Source organism: Balaenoptera musculus, chromosome 20 (genome assembly GCF_009873245.2).
Source record: "Balaenoptera musculus isolate JJ_BM4_2016_0621 chromosome 20, mBalMus1.pri.v3, whole genome shotgun sequence".
Lineage (NCBI taxonomy): Eukaryota > Metazoa > Chordata > Mammalia > Artiodactyla > Balaenopteridae > Balaenoptera > Balaenoptera musculus.
In genome coordinates, this window is record NC_045804.1 from 9,545,556 (window position 1) to 9,565,191 (window position 19,636).

The 19,636-nt window shown below is 52.6% G+C and overlaps 1 protein-coding gene across 13 annotated transcripts in view; it reads left to right on the forward strand.

Annotated features, from left to right (window-relative positions):
* The first annotated feature begins 11,906 nt into the window (after positions 1-11,906).
* Positions 11,907-19,636, forward strand: part of PGS1 (phosphatidylglycerophosphate synthase 1) — a 66,438-nt gene continuing 58,708 nt past the window's right edge. For 8 of the 13 annotated variants that reach the window (XR_005017754.1, XR_005017755.1, XR_005017756.1 and 5 more), the window contains exon 1: positions 11,908-12,427. Coding sequence is in view for 8 of the 13 variants with exons in the window: in XM_036836423.1 (XP_036692318.1) it covers positions 12,051-12,427 (377 nt within the window). In the remaining 5 variants the exon portion in view is untranslated. Of the gene's footprint in view, positions 12,428-19,636 lie in introns of all 13 variants that reach the window. The other 5 variants (XR_005017752.1, XR_005017753.1, XM_036836417.1 and 2 more) reach the window with 2 other exon arrangements.

Below are 19,636 nucleotides of genomic sequence, written 5' to 3' on the forward strand. Positions count from 1 at the left end.
ATCCCGATCGCGGCCCCAGGAGGCCCATGCCTGCCTCAGGGGAACTGGGGACACCCCAAGGCCGGGCCGCGAAACTGGGGCCGGACCTGGGAGCCCGGGGCGGTGGGGATGCGCGACAGTCACCTGTGGGCATGTCCCCGAGGTGAAGCCGGGAGTCCTGAGGGTGGAGGGGACGCAGCCTGAGTGGCTGCTGTCCGGCCTCAGCCCATCGGCCCACTGCTAGGTTCTTTGCCGACGCCAACACGGGTGCCGCCTCCCACCACCAAAAAAACAAACGCAAACAACAACCGCTTTCGCACTTCTGGGTCTCCAAACCTGCCAGGTGAGGTGTGGGTCCGGCCAGGTGCTCTTAACGCGGCGGGACTGGCCCGCGGGCGAGCGATGGCCCCACCCCGCGCCCCGCGTCCGCTAGAGGGCGCCCTGGGGTCTGCTAGTTGGAGCGGAGTTTGGTGTTGCTCGCCCCCCACCCCGCGCCCCAAGCCCTGGAACGGGAACCCGAAGGGGCGGTGGGGAGGCTGGCTCAGGAGCTGGGGCGGGGGGGACCTTCTCGGGGGACCGAGGAGAATTCACATCACAGTCTGGAATTAGACCTGGGAATAAAAGTCCAGCAGTGGAGGATTTCCGGAAAGCAGTTTTCAGTTCAACCCGCTTCCAGAGAGCCCGGGACCGCCTAGAATGTGCGCCCCCTCTGAGTGTCGGGGCCCCATCTCTCCCCGGGGGTGAGAAGAGGAGGTGATTGAGGTGAACAACGGATCTGTTCTTGGTCACGTTGGCGTGGATGTGGGTGGTTTGAGCTAACCAGGGCCAGCTTTACAAAGGATGGAAAGTTTTGCCATCTGTCCCCAAACGGGCAGTGGGGTGCTGGAGACACCTGAGAACTAGCTTAAGTGGCACTTGGATCGTCATCTCTCAGGACGCAGGGGCTGAGAGCTTTGGACGCTGCCCTTTTCCCAGATGCCATACCACAGAAGATAAGGAGTCAGAAGGGAAGGGAGAGATCCTCGGGAGTTTAGAACTCAGAGACCTGGCTCCTCTGCTTCTCTAGGAGCTGATAGGCACCTCACTGTGCCTTCAACTTGCCGCTGTGTCTTCGGTCTGTGCCATCACTTCTCTCCCCCACAGATGTCAGGGGACTAAGTGAGATGTGGTCAGGACACCCAGTCTCTCTGGAATTCAGCTTTGCCATCCGTAAAGTAGGAATAATAATCTTTTCCCATCAGAGATCTGAGATTAAAAAGACAAGAAAAGATTCTGCACATCAAAATGTGCTAGACATGGAAGTAATTCAGTCCAATTCTCCCTTTGGATTCTGTTAGGAGAGCAGTAGTCAGGAGGAAGTCTTGTTACTTCTGCAGAGGGGGAAATTGATTTATTCAACACATTTCACAAATATTGGACTCTATGTACCAGACATTGTGCTGGGCATTGAAATATAATGACGAATAAGACCTAGTCTTTGCCCTCCAGATACTTGCGGGCTAATGAAATGGATTCTCCTTCTCTGTAGACTCAGGAGTTCATTCTTTTTCGCATCCATTGCTTAGGAGGCTGCACCATGACCATCTACTTCTGTGCTGAGCCCCATGGAAGACAAGGAAGACTCACAAGGAATAGCCCTTGAGTTAATGGATGAGAAACTGCTTTGTAAATTATAAGGCTCTGACACAAGTTAGATTCATTCATCTGTTCCAAAAACCCTCACTGAGTGCCTACCTTTGCCAGGCATGGGGCAAAGTGCTGGGAACACAGAAGTGCTGGGTGAATCCTGCAGGGATACAGGGGAAGTGAGGGGACATGGGACCCCCAAGTGTTGAGCGTCATGAGAAAGAAGTGGTTGTAATTATGATCCTATGAGACTGTGATAAGTCATTCTTGGGGGGAGAGGGGGTCAGAAGTGGGGGCGGGAGAGATAAAGAGGAAGAAACAGCCCCTGAGCTTGGGATTCCCCGGTCTGGTTGGAGAGACTCATACCTCTGAAATAGGTAAGTCCTAATGTCAACAGCATGGTACCCAAGTGAGCCTGGGCTCTGCCAAGAGCCAGCAGCAAAGGCTGCATGACTGGCGGGGAGCATAGAGTGGGCCCAAGAGTACCTGGATGATTTAAAGAGCAGAGAGGAGGGGCAGGGTCGTCATGCATGCCCAGGGGCCTGAAAGAAGCTGTCCTGCTGGAGAGGGGCAGGGCTCCCTGCGTACTGACTCAGGAGACTGAACTGCTGTCCGGGCGCCACAACCCAGTAGCTGTATGACTTTGGGCCACTGACTTTCCCAGCTGTGCATCGGTTTCCTTACTTGTAAAACGGGCTGATAATAGTACCTACTTCATCAGGTGGTTGTGAGGACTGAGCCAATGCATGCAAAATGCTTAGAGTAGTGCCTTGCACATATTAAATGCTCAATTTATGTTAGCTATAATTATTTTGAAAGCACTGCGGAGTCTTTGGGGAGAGGGAGGAGAGGAGGGCTGAGCTGCTGCAGCTTGGGCTACTAGGAGATGGATATGGCTATAAATGGCCTTATGTTTTGGAGAGCTATATATCTCCTATATAAGATACATTCCAAAAAGCTGCTTGTCTTCAAACGGTTCAGCCAGTCACCAAGTTTCCCTTTGGCTTTCTAATATCTCCAGGGAGTTCCCATTGCCTTTGTGGCGATCCAAACCTCTCAGTGAGTATACGTCTAAGGCTCTCTGCTCCCTCTCAGCTTAATCAGCTGCCTCTGCCCCACTGACACTTCAAGCTCCAGCTACATGGAGCTCCAGGCTGTGTCCAAAACATTCCCCAGGCCGGGGTCTTTGCACGTTTGCTTCCCTCTGGGTGGAACTACCTTCCACACCTTGGCTGATTTCTACTTTTCCTCTAAGATTTGGCAGAGATCAGTCTAAGCTTCCAGGGTAGCTCTTTCTATGCTGACAAACATGCCCTACTCATCCACTGATAACCTAGAGGAAAAGGATTATAGTTGATTTTTTTTTTTCCTATGGAAGCCTAGAAACTGGTACATAGAAAGTGCTCAATGGCTCTTTAAATAAGGGATTGTGTTGACTTCTGTTTTCCATCATTTTTAGATACTACTGACTGCTTTCTTCTAGAGTAGCTTTTGGTGTTTTCCTGAAGGGCTCAGGAGCAGCTGTTTAGCTGGGAAGGAGGGTTTAGAAGCCCCTGTGTGGTTGATGGAGACTATTAGGCCTGCTAATCAGAAGACAAAGGGAGTGAAGACTCAAACTTTGCTGGAAAAGTCAGGGAGGAGAGATCGGGACAATACAGGGCACGCTCCCAGACACCTTCTTCCAGGCAAGAGAGATGCCCAGACCAGGGCAGACCTGACCTAAGGCACTTTGCCTGTCTGCTGGGGATGGGTAGAGGTGAGAAACCATTATCCAGGTCTGGCCCCTCTGCCCCTCCACGCTGTTTCCCTGGCTACGGGATTTAGGAGCCTCCTGCCTTTTCAGAATCTCTCCCTTTGCAGAATTTCTTATGAAGTCAGAATCCCATTTCCAGGCAAAGGTGCTTGGTCATAAAGATAATAAAGATATTCATTCATGATGGAGGGGAAGTACACAGCGGTTTCAGCTGCCCGTGGGGCTTCACTTACTCATGGTGTGTGACAGATGATGAGCTCTTGCCCAAGCCTCTCAGATGGGAATGCTGGTGCCCGTGGGGTGGTTGCAGGAAGCTCTGGCACGTCTTGGTGAACACAAGGTCCCATACTTGCACACATGATCTCCGTGTCCTCCGGGAGCCAGCCTGGGCGTGGGCACTAACGTTGCCATTGTTCTGTTTGGTGGCTGCCTTTGCAGCCAGATGGGTTAGGAGACTGGCCTCAGACCACAGGAGTTGCTCAACACCAAGCCCAAGGCCTCCCTCTGTCTCAAGACTGATGGGCTTTCTACTGCACAAGGAGGCACCCTGGGTTCAACTGCCCAGTGGCCTGATATTACTTATCCCACGCTGATTGTGCTTCTACTACATGCCAGTTAGTTGGGGAAGCCTGGGGATACAGTGGTGGGGAAAAGACTGTGGTTCCTTCCCTCTGGAGCTTCATAGGCTAGTGCTGATGGTTACAGGAAATAGGCAGGAGGCAATGAGGTCTCTCCTCTCCTGCCCCCCTTTCTCTTGGACAATTTGGAGAAGATGGGGGTGGGGTGTGTCTCACCTGACCTCTTGGAAGCCCTGCCCCTCGCTGCCCCAGTGAGTCTCTCCCAGGGCTGGGCTTCCTTGGGCATCTTAGCCCCTCTTAGCTGAAGCCCCTGCCCACCAGGACTGATGGCGGGAACCGGCCCTGCTAGCCGCAGGGCAATGGCAGGGATGACCTTTCCTGTGCAGGAGGAAAGGTCCAAGGGTCGCATACCAGGCTGACCCCGACCTCTCTCTTTCCTGCTTTAGACAATCCTGAGGGGCGGGCGGGGGAGGCCTGGACAATGGCCCACAGCTGGAAGCGCCATTCCAGTTTGCAGGCCTTTGTTTCTGCCGGGAGGGGCGGCAGAGCTAATGAAAAGGTTTATGGCTCAGATGTCTGTGAGCAGTGGAGGAGTTCTTTCTGACATTCCAGGCCCAGCTGGCCTCTGGCATTTCCCAGAAAAAGTGCCGAGGGAGGGAAAGAAAACACTTTACCAACCCACCCACCCACTTACCCACCCTGCCTTCTCAGATTCCTCTCCCTTCTGGCACTTGGGCTGGGTCTGAGCTCAGACCCCTGCCCGGGGGCCCCAGTCCTCCACCCACAGAGGGGGTAGGGGGTAGGGGGTGGGAGGGTGACTCTAGGAGGGCCTGGAGAGTACAAAGTGTGTGTCGGGTATCTGGGAGGGGGGAGAAGTTTCTTCCACCGGCTCGAAGAAGAATCCACATCTGTTCCAAGTTCGGAGTCGGGGGTAGAAAAGGAGGGGCGTTAGCGTCTAGCCAGCTATCTCCCCTGACCCCAAACCAACCAGCCCTGCTCTGTCCTGAGCTGGGATGGGAATAGTCTCTGTTTGCTCTGAAGCGGCCACTGTGCATGCACCCGTGCCCTTTCCTGCGCCCGGGAACAGACACCGGGGTAGCGGGCAGTTCTGGGAAGCGAGGCTGTGGTGAACCATCTGGGCTGTAATGCAAATGAGGCCTGGCCCGGCGCCTGGAGCTGAAGTGGCAGTGCCCCGAGAGGGAGAGCCGGCAGGGGGGTGAGGAGGGAGGCAGGCTCCTGGGCTCCAGACGCCCTTGGAGAGCCAGGATGGGTGGGGGACCAGGTGGATGCAAGGGTCCGGCTTGCCCTACAGTAGCCAGCTGGGCTGGCTGCTGGAGCACAGCAGTGGGCAGCCCTCGACCTACCGGGCTCCTGGGTCAGGTCTGCTCACCCTCTCTCCCCGGGCGTGCACGCAGCATCTCAACTGACCTCCTGGCCCTGCACTCAGGCTCCCTGCAGTGGCAGGGTTGCCACGAAAACCTCCTGAGTCCCCCATCCAGGTGTGTGACACGCCTAGGAAGGTCCCTGGCTCCTCTGAATTTGAAGCACACATTGGCACGCACTGATTCTTGGACAAGTTCAAAGGGATGTGATGTATCCTCTCGCAGGCTCCCAAGGTCTGGAACCAGCCGGAATGGCAGAGAAGTGACTCAGAAGGAGTGGGAGGTGGGAGTCTCCAGCAGGGACAGAGGTGAGATTCTAAGGTATGACATTGGGGGCTGGCTCTCCGATTCCCTTGCTTTCCACCTTGCCTCTTGCCCCTGCTGCACTCACCTGGCCTCACATGAGTGGAGTTCAGAGTGTCTTCACCTGGGTACGTGAACTGCCCCCTGCCCAGGATTTCATAAGACCCCGATAATTATAAACAAAATGCTGGTGGCAGTGCAGATTTCTGGGTTAAGTGGACCTACTCAGAGTCACTTCTTGCTCCTGCAAGACTTACTTTACAAAAGCATTCATCCGTTCATTCCTTTTTTTTTTTTTTTTGGACAACGCCCCACGACATGGGGGATCTTAGTTGCCTGACCAGGGATCGAACCCGTGTCCCCTGCATTGAAAGCGTGAAGTCTTAAATACTGGACTGCCAGAGAAGTCCTCATTCATTCATTAAGAGGTAACTTTTGAGCACCTACTATGTGTCAGAGATTGGTTTGGATGCTTGGAATTTATCACTCTGGGCCCTCATGGGGCTTAGATTCTTTCCAGAAGTACAAGGTTCTCCCACAATTGATGTCATGATTAATTAATTTCGACTGTGCTAAGTACTCTGCAGGAGAAGTCACAGGGGCTGTGTGAGCATATTATGGGGACACCAAGTCTATAGGGGGAGACATCTGAAGGGAACCCCTGAGGAAGGGACACGTGCAGACTGATGGGAAGCCGAGGTCTGGAGAGGTCACCTCCCCATGTCTCCCAGCTTGTAGGCGCTAGGAGCAAGCAGAGTCTGCGACAGGTGCACCACCAGCATCAGGGCGCCTGGGCTCTGCCACCAAGCATCTTTCCCACTGTCCACTTCTGTCTCATTTCTCACTCTCCCTCCCACCCACTAAAGGCCTTAGTCCCCAGCTTCTGAGCTCAACCTGAGGCAGCTACGAGCAGAGAAGATGGAATATTCTACTCCATTCTACTGTGGGAGGTGGGTCAGGCACAACCTCTGACTTCTGGAACTTTGTAAAGCGAAAAGATGTTTCACGAACAGGCAGGACAGCCTCATGGTTCAACATTCAAAAGGCAAAAGGTACAGATGAACTATGACCTTCTACAGTTACCCTTCCTCCTGTGGTATCTGGGGCATTTTTTTTTTTAATTATTTATTTATTTATTTATCCATTTTCGGCTGTGTTGGGTCCTCGTTTCTGCGCGTGGGCCCCCTCAAGCCGTGGCAAGTGGGGGCCACTCTTCATCGCGGTGCGCGGGCCTCTCACTGTCGTGGCCTCTCTTGTTGAGGAGCACAAGCTCCAGACGCGCGGGCTCAGCAGTTGTGGCTCACGGGCCTAGTTGCTCCGCGGCACGTGGGATCTTCCCAGACCAGGGCTCGAACCCGTGTCCCCTGCATTGGCAGGCAGACTCTCAACCACTGCGCCACCAGGGAAGCCCTTTTTTTTTTTTTTTTTTAAAGATCAAAAGATGCCTGTGAAGTGGTGAGCTACAGGCTGAATGAAGCCCACAGATGCATTGGTTGACCTGTACAGAATTTAACATTTTTGAGACAACATTTAAAAATCTGGCAATTTCACATCCACATTTGAATTGGGGGCTTTTGGGGAACAATCTGGCCGGTCTGGTGGGCCCTCTAGATGGGACCTGGGCTCTCCAGCTCAGCATAGCCCACCACCCAGGATGACCGCCCTCCCCCAACTCCCTTTCCTGCCAGGAGCTGCAGGCATGGATGTGGCAACTCTACCTGGCTTCTCTCTTCCCACCTCTCTAGGCTAAGGGGTAAGAAGGACGATTGACTTTGGGGGATTTCCTTTGAGTCTCTTTCCTAACTTCCAGGAGACTGGAAATAAATCAAGCCTGAGCCTGGGAGTCGGAGCCTCTTCTCCCAGCTGCTGGGGCCTGGTCTGATTTGGCCTCATCTCAACAAGGAGACTTGTCCTGCTGGAGACTCTGGTGCCAGTCCTGGGGCACACCTAGCCTCTTGCTTCAAATCACCATGAGGGCTGGGCAGGGAGAAGCAGAGGAAGGTGGGGCAGGGTGGGGTTTTGCCAGGAAGCCCCCCCAGCAGCTCACCTCCGCCACCCAAGTGGCTCCTGGGGAGCCTGGGATTCCCTGGGACATAACTGGCCACGGGCCGCCGTGTCTCCCCACGGGCTGGGCTGCTGGATCACGAGGAGGCCTGCAGCTCCTGGTTGGGGTGGCGCTGGCTGCCTGCCACACCACAAGAGGCTGAGATTCCCCTGAAGCTGAGAGCTGCATTCATCTCTCACCGGGACAGAGAAGCAAACTGGCTTGCTCTGCCCAGGAGGCATTTCCAGAAATTTGGGCTCTGACTTCTTGCTGATGAAATGCCAGATTATCCTGGGCCTCTTTGTGGCAAGAGAGCCATTGAGCAATAGGTATTTTGTTTTGCAGATGACAAGATTTTTGACACTGAAAAGTTTAAATGACAAATGCAAGAACCTTGACCGCTTCTCCACCCCTACCAGCGAGGTTGCTGGTTTGAACTCAGTGCTTGGCCAATTTGTTCTTCACAGCCCGCAACTCCAACTTCCTCAGGTCCCTGGTGCCAGAAGACCCCATCTCTCCCTGTTTTAGGGCCATACAAGCCCGGTGGGGCCCATGCCAGGTCCACTGCTGCAGCCCAGGGAAAAGCCATTTTCTGAAACAGACGTTGGCAAACTATGGTGCAGCGCTGGCAGGATGCTTTTGTAAATAAAGTTTTATTGAAAATACAACCACACTCATTTCTACTGCTTGTGGCTTTTGCACCAGACTTGAGTAGTTGCCACTGAGACTGGCCCCCAACGTGTGAAATATTTACCACTGAGCCCTTTAAGAAAACATTTGGCAATCTCTGCTCTGGGGGAAGAGAAGCCTGTCTCATGCCAGGGAGGACTGGGGTCAGGTCTTAGTTTTGGGGGGGGAAGAGTATCAAGGGCTGGAAAAGATCAGGGTAACAGCTCAGTGGGGAGAGCATATCCCAGGGAGAATGAAGGCAGGAAAGGGGCTGGTGGCCTGAAGGGAGACCGAGGGCTCTGTGAGCTGCCACATTTGCAAAGTGATCTGTGGCAGCAGGTCAGTAAAATCCCAGGAGGCCAAGCCACCATCGCCCCACCCTTGGTGGAAAAGCACAAACTGGCTGGTTCCCTCCTGCAGCCGGGAGGCTCCAGAGCTCACACCTCCTGCCATGCATGCATTTATCAAACCAGCATGAATGAGTCGGCTTCTGGTGCCAGGTCCTCTTCTGGGTGCTCAGTGCCTCAGTGCTCTAAGGCCTCACATTTGGGGGCGGGGGGGGGCAGGAAGACAAAAGACACGGCAATCAACCAATGAATAAGATTAGATCACAGTTCTTAATAGAAAGAAAATAAAATCCTGTTATGGGGCCAGGAGGGCCTTTCTAGGGGAGGGCGAGCTTTAGACAGAGCTCCGAAGGATGGGGGGTTGGGGGTCAGTGGTGGAGGACATTGTAAGCGGACAGAACAACTAACACAGAGATCCTAGGGCAGCAATGTGTGTGGGGAGTTTGAAGGGTGGTAAAAAGGCCAGGCTGGTGAGGCCGGGCGGTGACGGAGTAGAAGAATGGAGGGGGATGCAGACTGTGGCCCCAAGGCTGGTTTCATGCCATCCTTAGTACCTAGGCTGCATTCCCTACAAAACTAGAGTGTGATCCTCAGAAACAGCCCAGCAGCCTCCAGGTCAAACTAACCTAGGAGAGTTTCTCATCACCAAGGCAGGAGGTGGGCTGGCCAGCCCCTTCCTCCCTCCTGAATTTGCAATAGCCCTGTGTTTGGGAGAGACCCTCGCTCACAAAGCAAGCTCTGGAAGGAGGGGCCTTCCTCTTACACTGGCATGCTTTTCGGTCCAGGGAGTGAATCACAGACAGTGAGGCACGGGCCCTTGGCTCAGGATTTCCTGGTGTTTCCTGCCTGGGAGAGCAGCCCCGCTATCACGGGCAGCAGCCCACCACTCCCTGACGTCAACTCTTCTTTTCATGAATGGCTTTCCTTTTCCGTTTGGGAAGACATGATCTCGGTCATCAGTCCATCGACCCTGTCATTCTCACCCTGGCACCTCCTGTCTGGGAAGAAGCAAGCAGACTAACGAGAAGGCAGTGGGTGCAGACAGGAGGATGAGGGGGACTCAGCGGATGGGCTTCCGAGCCACCGAGGGGCTTCAGAGAACAGATGCTTTCTCGTCTGGGGTCATCAAGGTGTGACTTGAGAACCCCCAGCAGCTGTCGTCGTGTCTGCCCAGACTGCCTGTCCTCCAAGCAGCTTGGGGGTGCTCCCAGGCAGACTTTCTGGGCCACCTGTGTTAGCTGAGAGCATGACTATCTCCTCTACTTATTCTCCCTAACTAGCCCAGATGAGACTTCTTGGAGGAAACAGTGTTTGCGTGCTGTCACCATGTAAAAATGTAACCATCTAAAAAATTGCTCAATCCCTGAAAACCATTATTTAAAATTTTTGCAACTCTAAATGTGTGTGTTGTAGGGCAAAGTCGTAGTTGCCCCACTCTTGTTGTAGCTCTGACTGTTTCAAAGTAGCCAGGAAGGCCAGAGGCTCTCAGTGTGTGGCTTCAGAAAGGACTGGGGTCATTGTCTGCTGTTTATACTTAATGTAAATACTCCTTAGTTTAACTTACCGTACTGTCAATATCTCTGTGTGCTACTATAGTTTACTTTAGATCAGAAATTCCCAGTGGGATGGTACTATGGTTGCTTGTCTCACTTAATACCTTATCCAGCAAAGCATCACATTGCGAAAAGAAGCTGCCAGCTCTTTTCAGGATGGTTAGGATGCTCTTGTGGCCCACGTGGTACTCATTGCCCAGCATCATGGTGCAGCCATTCAGCACCTTGGCCCTGCAACTACCCTGTGCCAGGCATGGTGCAAAAGTAGAACCAAGCAAGGGATAGTTTCATTCTAGTTCCTGGAAATTAGGCAATTTGATGATTCACCACTTCTAACTTGGAAGAGTTGAATCAAATTCCACCCTGTATTTGTAAAGCTATCTGAACTTAAAGGAAAAATTAAAATCTGAAGTACTCTCTGATTGTAAACAATTTGGAAATTCTTAAATAGCACCAAATAACCAATGTTAACATTTTGGTATATTTAGTTTCAGTCTGTCTGTACCCACACTCTCAAATTTTTAACAAAATGGGATAAGCTCTATACTACTCTTTGAAATCTGGATTTTACTCTTAATTTCATTAACCATTCTTTTTTTTAATAAATTTATTTATTTTATTTTTGCTGCATTGGGTCTTCGTTGCTGTGCATGGGTTTTCTCTAGTTGTGGCAAACGGGGGCTACTCTTCATTGTGGTGCACAGGCTTCTCAACGTGGTGGCTTCTCTTGTTGCGGAGCATGGGCTCTAGGCGCGTGGGCTTCAGTAGTTGCGGCGTGTGGGCTCAGTAGTTGTGGCTTGCGGGCTCTAGAGCTCAGGCTCAGCAGTTGTGGCGCACAGGCTTAGTTGCTCCGTGGCGTGTGGGATCTTCCTGGACCAGGGTTCGAACCCGTGTCCCCTGCATTGGCAGGCGGATTCTTAACCACTGTGCCACCAGGGAAGCCCTCATTAACCATTCTTTTTTTTTTTTCGGCCACACCGCGTGGCTTGCAGGATCGGCTTCTGAGATCTTAGTGCCCCAACCAGGGATTGAACCCCAGGGCCATGGCAGTAAAAGCACGGAGTCCTAACCACTGGACTGCCAGGGAACTCCCATTAACCATTCTTGTAGAACATACTTTTTTTTAATGAATGCACGGTCTTCCAACATAGTGATTTACCATTATTTAACCAACTCCCCAGTGTTGATTGCTTCCAGACTTTTGATATGAACAACGCTGAGATGAACATTCTTGTAGGGAATGTGTAATTCATTTCCTCGGGTAATTTGTTGAAAGCAGAATTCGGAATGTTTTGTATCCTGTGTGTCCATATCCTTTTAACCACACAACACCTCCCCTCCCCGCCATAAGTAGGATATGATTATCTCCTACAGATTTTCCAGTTTCCAAGTCCCAGCCTATGTGGATCCTGCCAAGGAACCACATGATACAGATGAGAGTCATCTGTTACCTTTTTAAAATCAGCTACAAAAAAGTGTTCTTGGCTGTAGGGATGAGCTCCCTCAGCCTCTTTGGCCATGGAGCCGTAGTTCCCAGGGGCGGGGTTACAGCGTGTGTATGCATTTGGGCGCATGGGGAGGATGGAGGGGTCTTTACTGCACCTAGACTGGGTGAGCTTCTCTGTGCCCTGGAGCTGCAGGCCCGGGGCTGACAAGGTGAAAGATGGTCCCGCCTGGGTCTGATGGGGATTTTCCGTTCTCAGTGCGCTCGGGTGAGTCAACGGTCACCCACTTCTGTACATCTTAGCTAACACCTTGGAGCAGGGGCTCGGCCTGTCAGGTCCAGCCTGAACTTGGTCGTGGGGTCTGACAGGTGATGTCCCTCACTCTCCACCCCCATCCGGTATCGAGACCGAGTCAGGGGATGCTGGTGCCCGCGCCCTGCTCCTCCACGGCCTGGCCCCTGCGCGCAGCACACCTGCGCCCCCCTGGCGGGAAACGAAGGCTGCGGGGTGGGTCCGCCTCCCCTCGAGGCTCCCGCGCGCCGCCCGTGTTCGCGCGCGCGGTTGTCAATAAAGTTCTCGCGCGCCGGAAGCGGAAGCGGCGAATCTCCATGGCGGCGGCGGCTGCGGCGGCGGGGCCGGTGTTCTGGAGGCGGCTGCTGGGCCTCCTGCCTGGCCGCCCCGGGCTGGCCGCTCTCCTGGGGCGCCTGTCCGACCGACTCGGCAGGAACCGGGACCGCCGGCGCAGGAGGTGAGAGAGCGGTGGGGCTGAGGGCGCGCCCGGCCCCGACCCTCATCCGGCGCCCCCGGCGTCGCGGTGAGCTCTCCGTGTCCCCGCGCGCGGGCCCGCCCGGCCCCCGCAGTCCCGCCTCGCCGCCGGCCTTCCCGGGGAGGGGGCCCCCGCCTGAGGTCGGTCGGGCCGGCCCGGGCCTGCGGGGGCTGAGCCCGGCCTCCGTCCTCGTACGCTGGAGCGAAAGGGCTGTGTGTGCACACCCGGGGCGGGGGGATGAGTTCGTGCGTGGCTTTGGGCCCCGGGGTGTGTGTGTTGGAGAGTCTTCGCGAGAGACACTGTTTGGGTCCGGAGGTGTCTTTTCCTTAAGTAATCCTAGCTGCGCGGTGACTTGACGGGAGTGAATCAGCCCTGCTGGGATTCTGTGCCTGCAACATTTCTCACATCCTGCCAGAGAGGGCTGTGAAGCAATTCTGAGTCTGGAACACTCAGGCCAGGGAAGAGGAACCACGTGAAACCCCTTTTACACTTTGCAAAGGGCCTGTGTTTTGGAAAAGTACTGAAGTGAGTTATGGAAATAGTGAAGTAGGCTTTGAAGCAGTTCGTTCAGGCAGTGGTCTTTCGAAGTAAACATTTGCCAAGTACATGCTGACCTAAGAGGCCTGCTGCTGTTGCTAATATTAAAAAAAAAAAAAAAAAAAAAAAGACTTATGTGCAAATAGTTTTCTTGTTGGAGAGACTCGAGCCTTACACTTGTTTCTTAAGAAAAAAAATCTTGGAACTGCGTCCTTTTGCAGAGTTTGCGCCTTAAATTTTTATCTGCTACTAGGGTGAGATGTGACCTTCTGGCCTTTGGTAGAGAGATCTGTGGTCCAGTCATGTGTGCTGATTCTAGGTATGGAAAGGAACCTGCTTTTTATTGGGTTACTTTGGAAGATTTTCAGCAAAAATTCAGGTTTGACTTAGGGGAACTTTTTGTGATAGAATCAGCCCAGGACGGAACTCCTGGAAGCTTACTGATCAGAACGGCTTTAAGTTTCACATCAGTGAACCCGGTGGGAGTGGGGTGTAGAAGAGGTGGCCTCCGTCCTCTGCAATTCGTGCTTAGCAAAGACCTTTTTATTCCAGTGGGTAGTGAAGTCAGATGACTTCTACGTCCTGGTATCAAACCACTGAGAAATTTGGTTTAAAGTTTCAAAAAATGTTCTCAAGGACGAGATGTTTAGGCCATTTTGTCATTTCCCTTGTATGTATTTAAACTATACAGAAAAGCACTTCATGATTAATCACTGTTTAACGTTGGAGTTGATTACTAAAGGCTGTTGGGGCAATCGCCACAAATTCTTTTAAGAAAGACATTTCTCTTGTGTGTTTTTCTGTGGGGAGAGAGGGCAGTGTGGCCGTGGGGATAGTCTAAATTGACTTCTTAAAAGTCTTTTTTGTAAATAGCATTAGTGGATGCAGGACTTGTGGCTCCATATTTCTTTTTGATTAAGTTGGTTAAGACTCTGGGTCAAAAATTAAACCAGGAACTCAGTTAAATCACAGACATAGAAACACAAATGTCAGAAATTTGCGTCTTATAATCCTTGGAGGTGATGCCTGCGCTAGGACGGAGGATAAATGTTTTGAGCAGTATTACTGCAATACTGTGGGGTTCTGACCCTTTCTTTGCCTTATTCGGTTTGCAGATTTTTTCTGCTTCTTTGTGGCCTGGGTGTTTGGGGTTACTCATGTCTGTATGGCCACTCACCTCCAGTGGCTGCTGACTTTCGTTTCTTCTCCATTGTTCAGTTGCACCAGCCAAGTCCTCATTCCCCGAATGATGTGGTTTCTTGTAACTCTGATCATCGATTCATTGATAATAGTTCTGTGTAGTCATGAACTTATTTTAGATTTTAGCTTGCCGGTCTGACTCAACTGTTGGAGTGCCTGGTGAATCCTCGTGACTAGCAAGGGGAGTTGGTGAGAGGGAACAGTTCTTTACTGCAGTGGTTTCCTTTCAGTTAGAGACAGCCATAGTGACAGAGAACTCTATTTAAAATTACTTCTAGGGGCTTCCCCGGTGGCGCAGTGGTTAAGAATCTGCCTGCCAATGCAGGGGACGCGGGTTCGAGCCCTGGTCCGGGAAGATCCCACATGCCGCGGGGCACCTAAACCCGTGCGCCACAGCTACTGAGCCTGCGCTCTAGAGCCCGTGAGCCACAACTGCTGAGCCTGTGCACCACGACTACTGAAGCCCACGCACCTAGAGCCCGTGCTGCAACAAGAGAAGCCACGGCAATGAGACTCCCGTGCACTGCAACGAAGAGTAGCCCCCCGCTCACTGCAACTAGAGAAAGCCCGTGCGCAGCAACAAAGACCCAAAGCAGCCATAAATTAATTAATTTAAAAAAATTACTTCTAATTAGTGATTTGGAAATACTGCTGTTTTTTCTTAAGCAGGCATCTGACTCATTACCATGGACAGCTGGATTCATTCACTTATTCAGCATGCGTGTATAGAGCACTGCTATGCTGTGCTAGGTACCAAGGAAACATACATAGTCCTACCTTCAAGGTGCTCAGACCCATAAACAGACAGTAGTAAAGTAAGGTAGGAAAGGTCGTGGCGGCACTAAGGCACACCTGGAAGTCACAGAAGGCTCCCTCGTGGTGGTGATGTTGGAGCTGTGTTTTGGAGGCGTGTGGGAGTGGGCTAGGTGAGGCAGTGGGGAGCCAGTGTTCAAGGAAGGATAGTGAGTGATGTAGGCTGCTGGTGGCAGCAGCGGAAAGCAGCGCTGAGGTGCCACAGGTGCTCAGACCGTTTCCAGGAGCCGACTGCGTACTGAGGAGGGACGGGAGGGAGCGAGAGGAGCTGGGCTGAGACCGAGCGAGGCAAGCTCTGAGAGTCCCTGTACAGTTTCTCTTGATAGTGGTCTAGGCCTGAGGGGGCAGGGCTTGTATGAAGTCACGGACAGTGGGAGGAGAGGAGAGGGCTGGGCTGGAATCAGCCCTGGGGGGGGGTTGTGTAGGGGGTGCTGAGGAGGTAGGTCATGTTTCTGACTCGGGTGACCACACGGGTGGTGGCATGCTTCACTAAAACAGGGAGCGAGAAAGAGGGCCAGGTTTGGGGGATGACGATAAGGTGAGTTCGGGGCATGTCAATTAGTATCCAGGTGGGTCCAAGTGGAGGCGCTCACTGTTCAGGTGAAGGGCAGATCCGGCGCTCAGGAGAGGAAGACAGAAACTTCAGGTAGTTTCTTGGAGTCATCAGACTACACAGAATTGACTTGTTATTTGGAGTATGAGACCTGGTGGAAAATGTGTCAAGAGGGCGTTAGTTCCTAACCGAGTTTGCTGCCATACAAGGAAATATTTTCTCCGTGGTCTCCTTTTTCTTTTTTTAAAACTATTTTCAATTTGAGCTATGTGTGCAGAAAAGTCTTTATTTTTGAAACCCAAGTTCTATTTTCTTTATTCTAGGTGTGTGTATGTGTGTGTGTGTGTGTGGGGGGGTGGTGGTGGGGTGTCCTAACTTTCCTGAGTGTAAGAGGGAAACATAACCAGCAAACTGTTCTTTTTATTAGGTTTCCTTACCTTGTAATGCCAGCTCAACATACTCTTACTCAACTTCTTAGTGGTTTCTACTCTGAGGGACCACCAGATTTCCAGAAATTACTTTTTCTCTGAGTTTTCTGATGCTGGGACCCAGTCCTCCTTATTCGTTAGAGTTCAGTAGCGCCACCTCTTGTATTATAGCAGTAGAATGGGTGGGAGGGGGGATATTTAGAATCAAAGCATGATTTCCCCAAATAATTCAAATTCGATCTTGCAGAGAATTAAAATAAGATTTGCAGCTGACTGACTTGTAAATTGTAGCTTTATTAGGTTCATATTAACCTGAGTACCCTCTGAGCACATTGCTGCTGCTGCTGAATTAGGCGGGTCAGCCAGCTGTGTGCTGGTAGATAGAAACTAGCCTGGGATTGAAGCTGTCTGATAGATAATGCCCTTGTAAACACGTGATCTGAGTAATGTAAACGAGTCGTTTTCACTGCCGGGAAGTCAGGCTGGTTGCAGCAGTTTGGATTAGTAGAACGTGTGAGTCGTTCTCTGCAGGCACTTGGCTATGCCTGGTGCCTTTGGCTACGGAGGTGTGTTGTGGGTTATAAGTATATGTTAGGTTTCTAGCCCCTCGATGTAATCGACTTTCTTTTGGACAAGCCAAGAGGAGAGTCAGCGTGTTGCCACATGCTGGCAGCCCCGGCCTCGTGCCGGACTTGTGGGAGTTCAGCGGCCGTTGGTCTTCTGTGACCTACGGGAATTCACACTCATTTCCCTTACTTGGGTTTAGGTCTTGCGTTAGTCAGGAAGGGCTGCCTGCTGCTGGGGCTGCAGGAAGTCTCGTCCTTTCGTGTAGTTTTTCGAGCCTTTTTCAGGAAGTGTTATGACTTGGTCTTTTCTCATCACTTCACCTCTTTACGTTTAAATGTGTGTGACGGGGGGAGGGTGGGTTTTTCTTAAAAAGTAGTTTCTGAAAATATGGCAATCCGGAGAGCTCAGTTTCTTTTAAAAACTTTCTTGTTTCGTCGTTTTGTACAGATTTGGGTGGGATACAAACCACAGAGTGTGTACCACGAATCTTATAGTCCCCGGAGAGCTTGTGGACCTTTAGACCATGACCCTGAGTGCAGGACACTTAAGTAGTGCCCTGGTGTGGTACAGGGGACAGAACTCTTGTGCCGTCCACGGTGGATTTGTGGTTAGTGTAGGAGACAGTCCTCCGGCATCACCATTTTCTTCCTTCAAAGCCCTGCAGACCCTGTTTTGAAAAGACGCTAGGAGGTGGGCCTGCTTCCTCGTGTCCCATGGGGTGGGTGACACCACTGTGGCCCCGGGGGAAGCACCTGCGTCCTCTGAAGCTGTGAGAGCTGTGTGGGGCCTGGTGGAGGTGAAGTGCAGACCCAGGTGGAATTCTCTGGTGTTGCCTTTCCTTAGTAGCACCTCCACTGCCCCCGTGAGAGCTCGGTTGGACCTCCAGGCGCACTGTTGTGCATCCTGACGAACGGAGAATGCAAGGTGTGGCAGTATTTTTCCATGGAGCACTTGCAGCTTCAGAATGTTTGGTGGAATGGAAAACTCCTGTCTCCGCACACAAAGGAGAAATGCCTTCTCCCGTCTCCTGAAGCTTCCCTTGCACATAGCTGTGTTCGCGGCCTCTCAGCAGCCGTTCTGCTCTCGCTCTTTCGGTTTGGCTGGCTACTCTGAACTCAAGTCCCGCTGCTGTCCTGTGCCTCTCATGAGTCGGGTGGGTGCATCGTCCTGTCTAGGGCAGGCTTCTGCTGTCCCTGCTTTAATGGTGGCCCCCGGACCACGGACAAGAGTGTTACTGCATGCTGTTCTTGGTCAAGGCAGTCCAGACATGGATTCCTTTTAGAGATGCTGGGAAGAAACTTCCCTCTCTTCCCCACCGCCCTCCCCCTCCATACTCACTGTGCCCTCCTAGAGTCACCCCCCCCATCCTCTCACCCCATTCCCCCAGGCCCCTCTCCAGGTGGAGGGAGTGGCCCCAGGTCAGCGGTCCTCAGCACTTAGGCCCAGCCCACTCTCCAGCTCAGGGAATTTGTCTGCAAATTTCACAGGAAGCCCTAAATCACCTGGCTGAACCTTTCCCCAGAGTCAGGTGTCTGTGTGGGTGGTGGCTGGAGCCCACCCTTTGGAGAGGATGCTGTCAATTTCACCTTCAGAATTGTGGGCTGAGGATTGTTTTGCACTGTTGTTGCCGCCTCTGCCACCGGCTGAGGGCTGTAGCAAAGTAGTTAGGCTTGCCTGAGTTCGAGTACCAGGGCGCGCCCCTGCTCTGGCCCTAGCCCTGTCCTCCAAACTTCCTTGATAATCCGGAATAAAGGAGTGAGAGGGCGGCAGAACCTTATTATCTGGCCCCCCAGCCCCTGCCACTTCCTCCTCCCTGTAACTAGAAATGGGAGCTAGATGGTATCTAGAAAGAGATGATTCAGGGGAGTGCAGGCCTAGATGTGGAAATTGTGTATGTGTTTGTTTAGTTCTCTAAATGGTGAGTGTGACAGCCCTGCTTTTTTTGTAGAGTAACCACAGCTCCCTGCCTCCTCCTGTCTCTTGGGGGTTAGGGTTTTGACCTGGGACAGCTGCCTGGAGGGGGGGAATTGCTTTTGCAGGTGGTCGGCCCCTGGAGGCTGGGATTACCGTGCAGCAGGGGCTGTGGCTGGCACGGGGAGAAGTGTTTTCTGAGAAGATTCCCAGGCGTTCATCATGGAAAGCGGGAACTCGCCCCCGTGGGGATCTGGCTGAGATGCACGGAGAACGTGGGCCCCTGCACTGGCTCCCATGGGGGCTGGCTGCTTGTGCCCCGGCCCAGGTGCTGCAGTTAGATTTTGAGTGTCTGGGGTCTGGATGTGGTCTCCGCACCTGTGCCGACCTTGTGGGGCCTTTATAAAACTCTGTGCTCCTTTTCCAAGCACCTTCCTCTTTGGAGTGTGAAGTTACCACTCGAGGGTTGGGTCTCCTCCACGATGAATCCCTGAAACCTAATTGGCTTTCAGTTCTTCTCCTCTCTAACAAAAATAAACCTGTCAGTACACAGGTTAAACAGGAAGCAACATCAAAAAGCCCTCAGCAGATCTTGGACTGAGGCCCTGATCTGGACTTGGACTAAAGCTTCCCAGGAGAGCTGCCCGACAGGCCCGCAACCTGCCTGCGGTGGCCCAAGGCCAAGCCTGTCCTGCCAAGCCCCTCTCCCAGGTGGCGGGGGCCCAACCCCCGTACAGTCGCTGTGTGTCTTCTCTGGACTGCCTGTTGAGCCCCTCCTGGGTTTTTCTGGCGCTGGTGGGTTTTGGCAGTTCCTGCCTCTTCCCTTTGTTTGCACCTCTCCTCGCCTGGAGCCCCCGCACTTCCTGTCTGAATCCCACCGGGCAATCAAAGCCCATTGGGAGGGAGGGTTTTGTGAGGCCTCCCCAGCAGCTCAGGCATCAGCAGCTCCCCTTTTTGGTCGCTTGAAGTACATGCACTGGATGTATATTTTGACCTTTCCTTAATTAGCCTTAGCATTTTCTTTTGTGTTCTTAGATGATTTCAGGTGTGTATGCTGGTGAGGCCACCAGGTTTGCGGGCAGTGGTGCCCAGGCCGGCCGTGCCTCCCCCGTACACCAACTTGGATTGAGGCCCAAGTTGGCACTTGCCCTCTTCTGGGTTGCTGTGTGCCAAAGAGGTGTT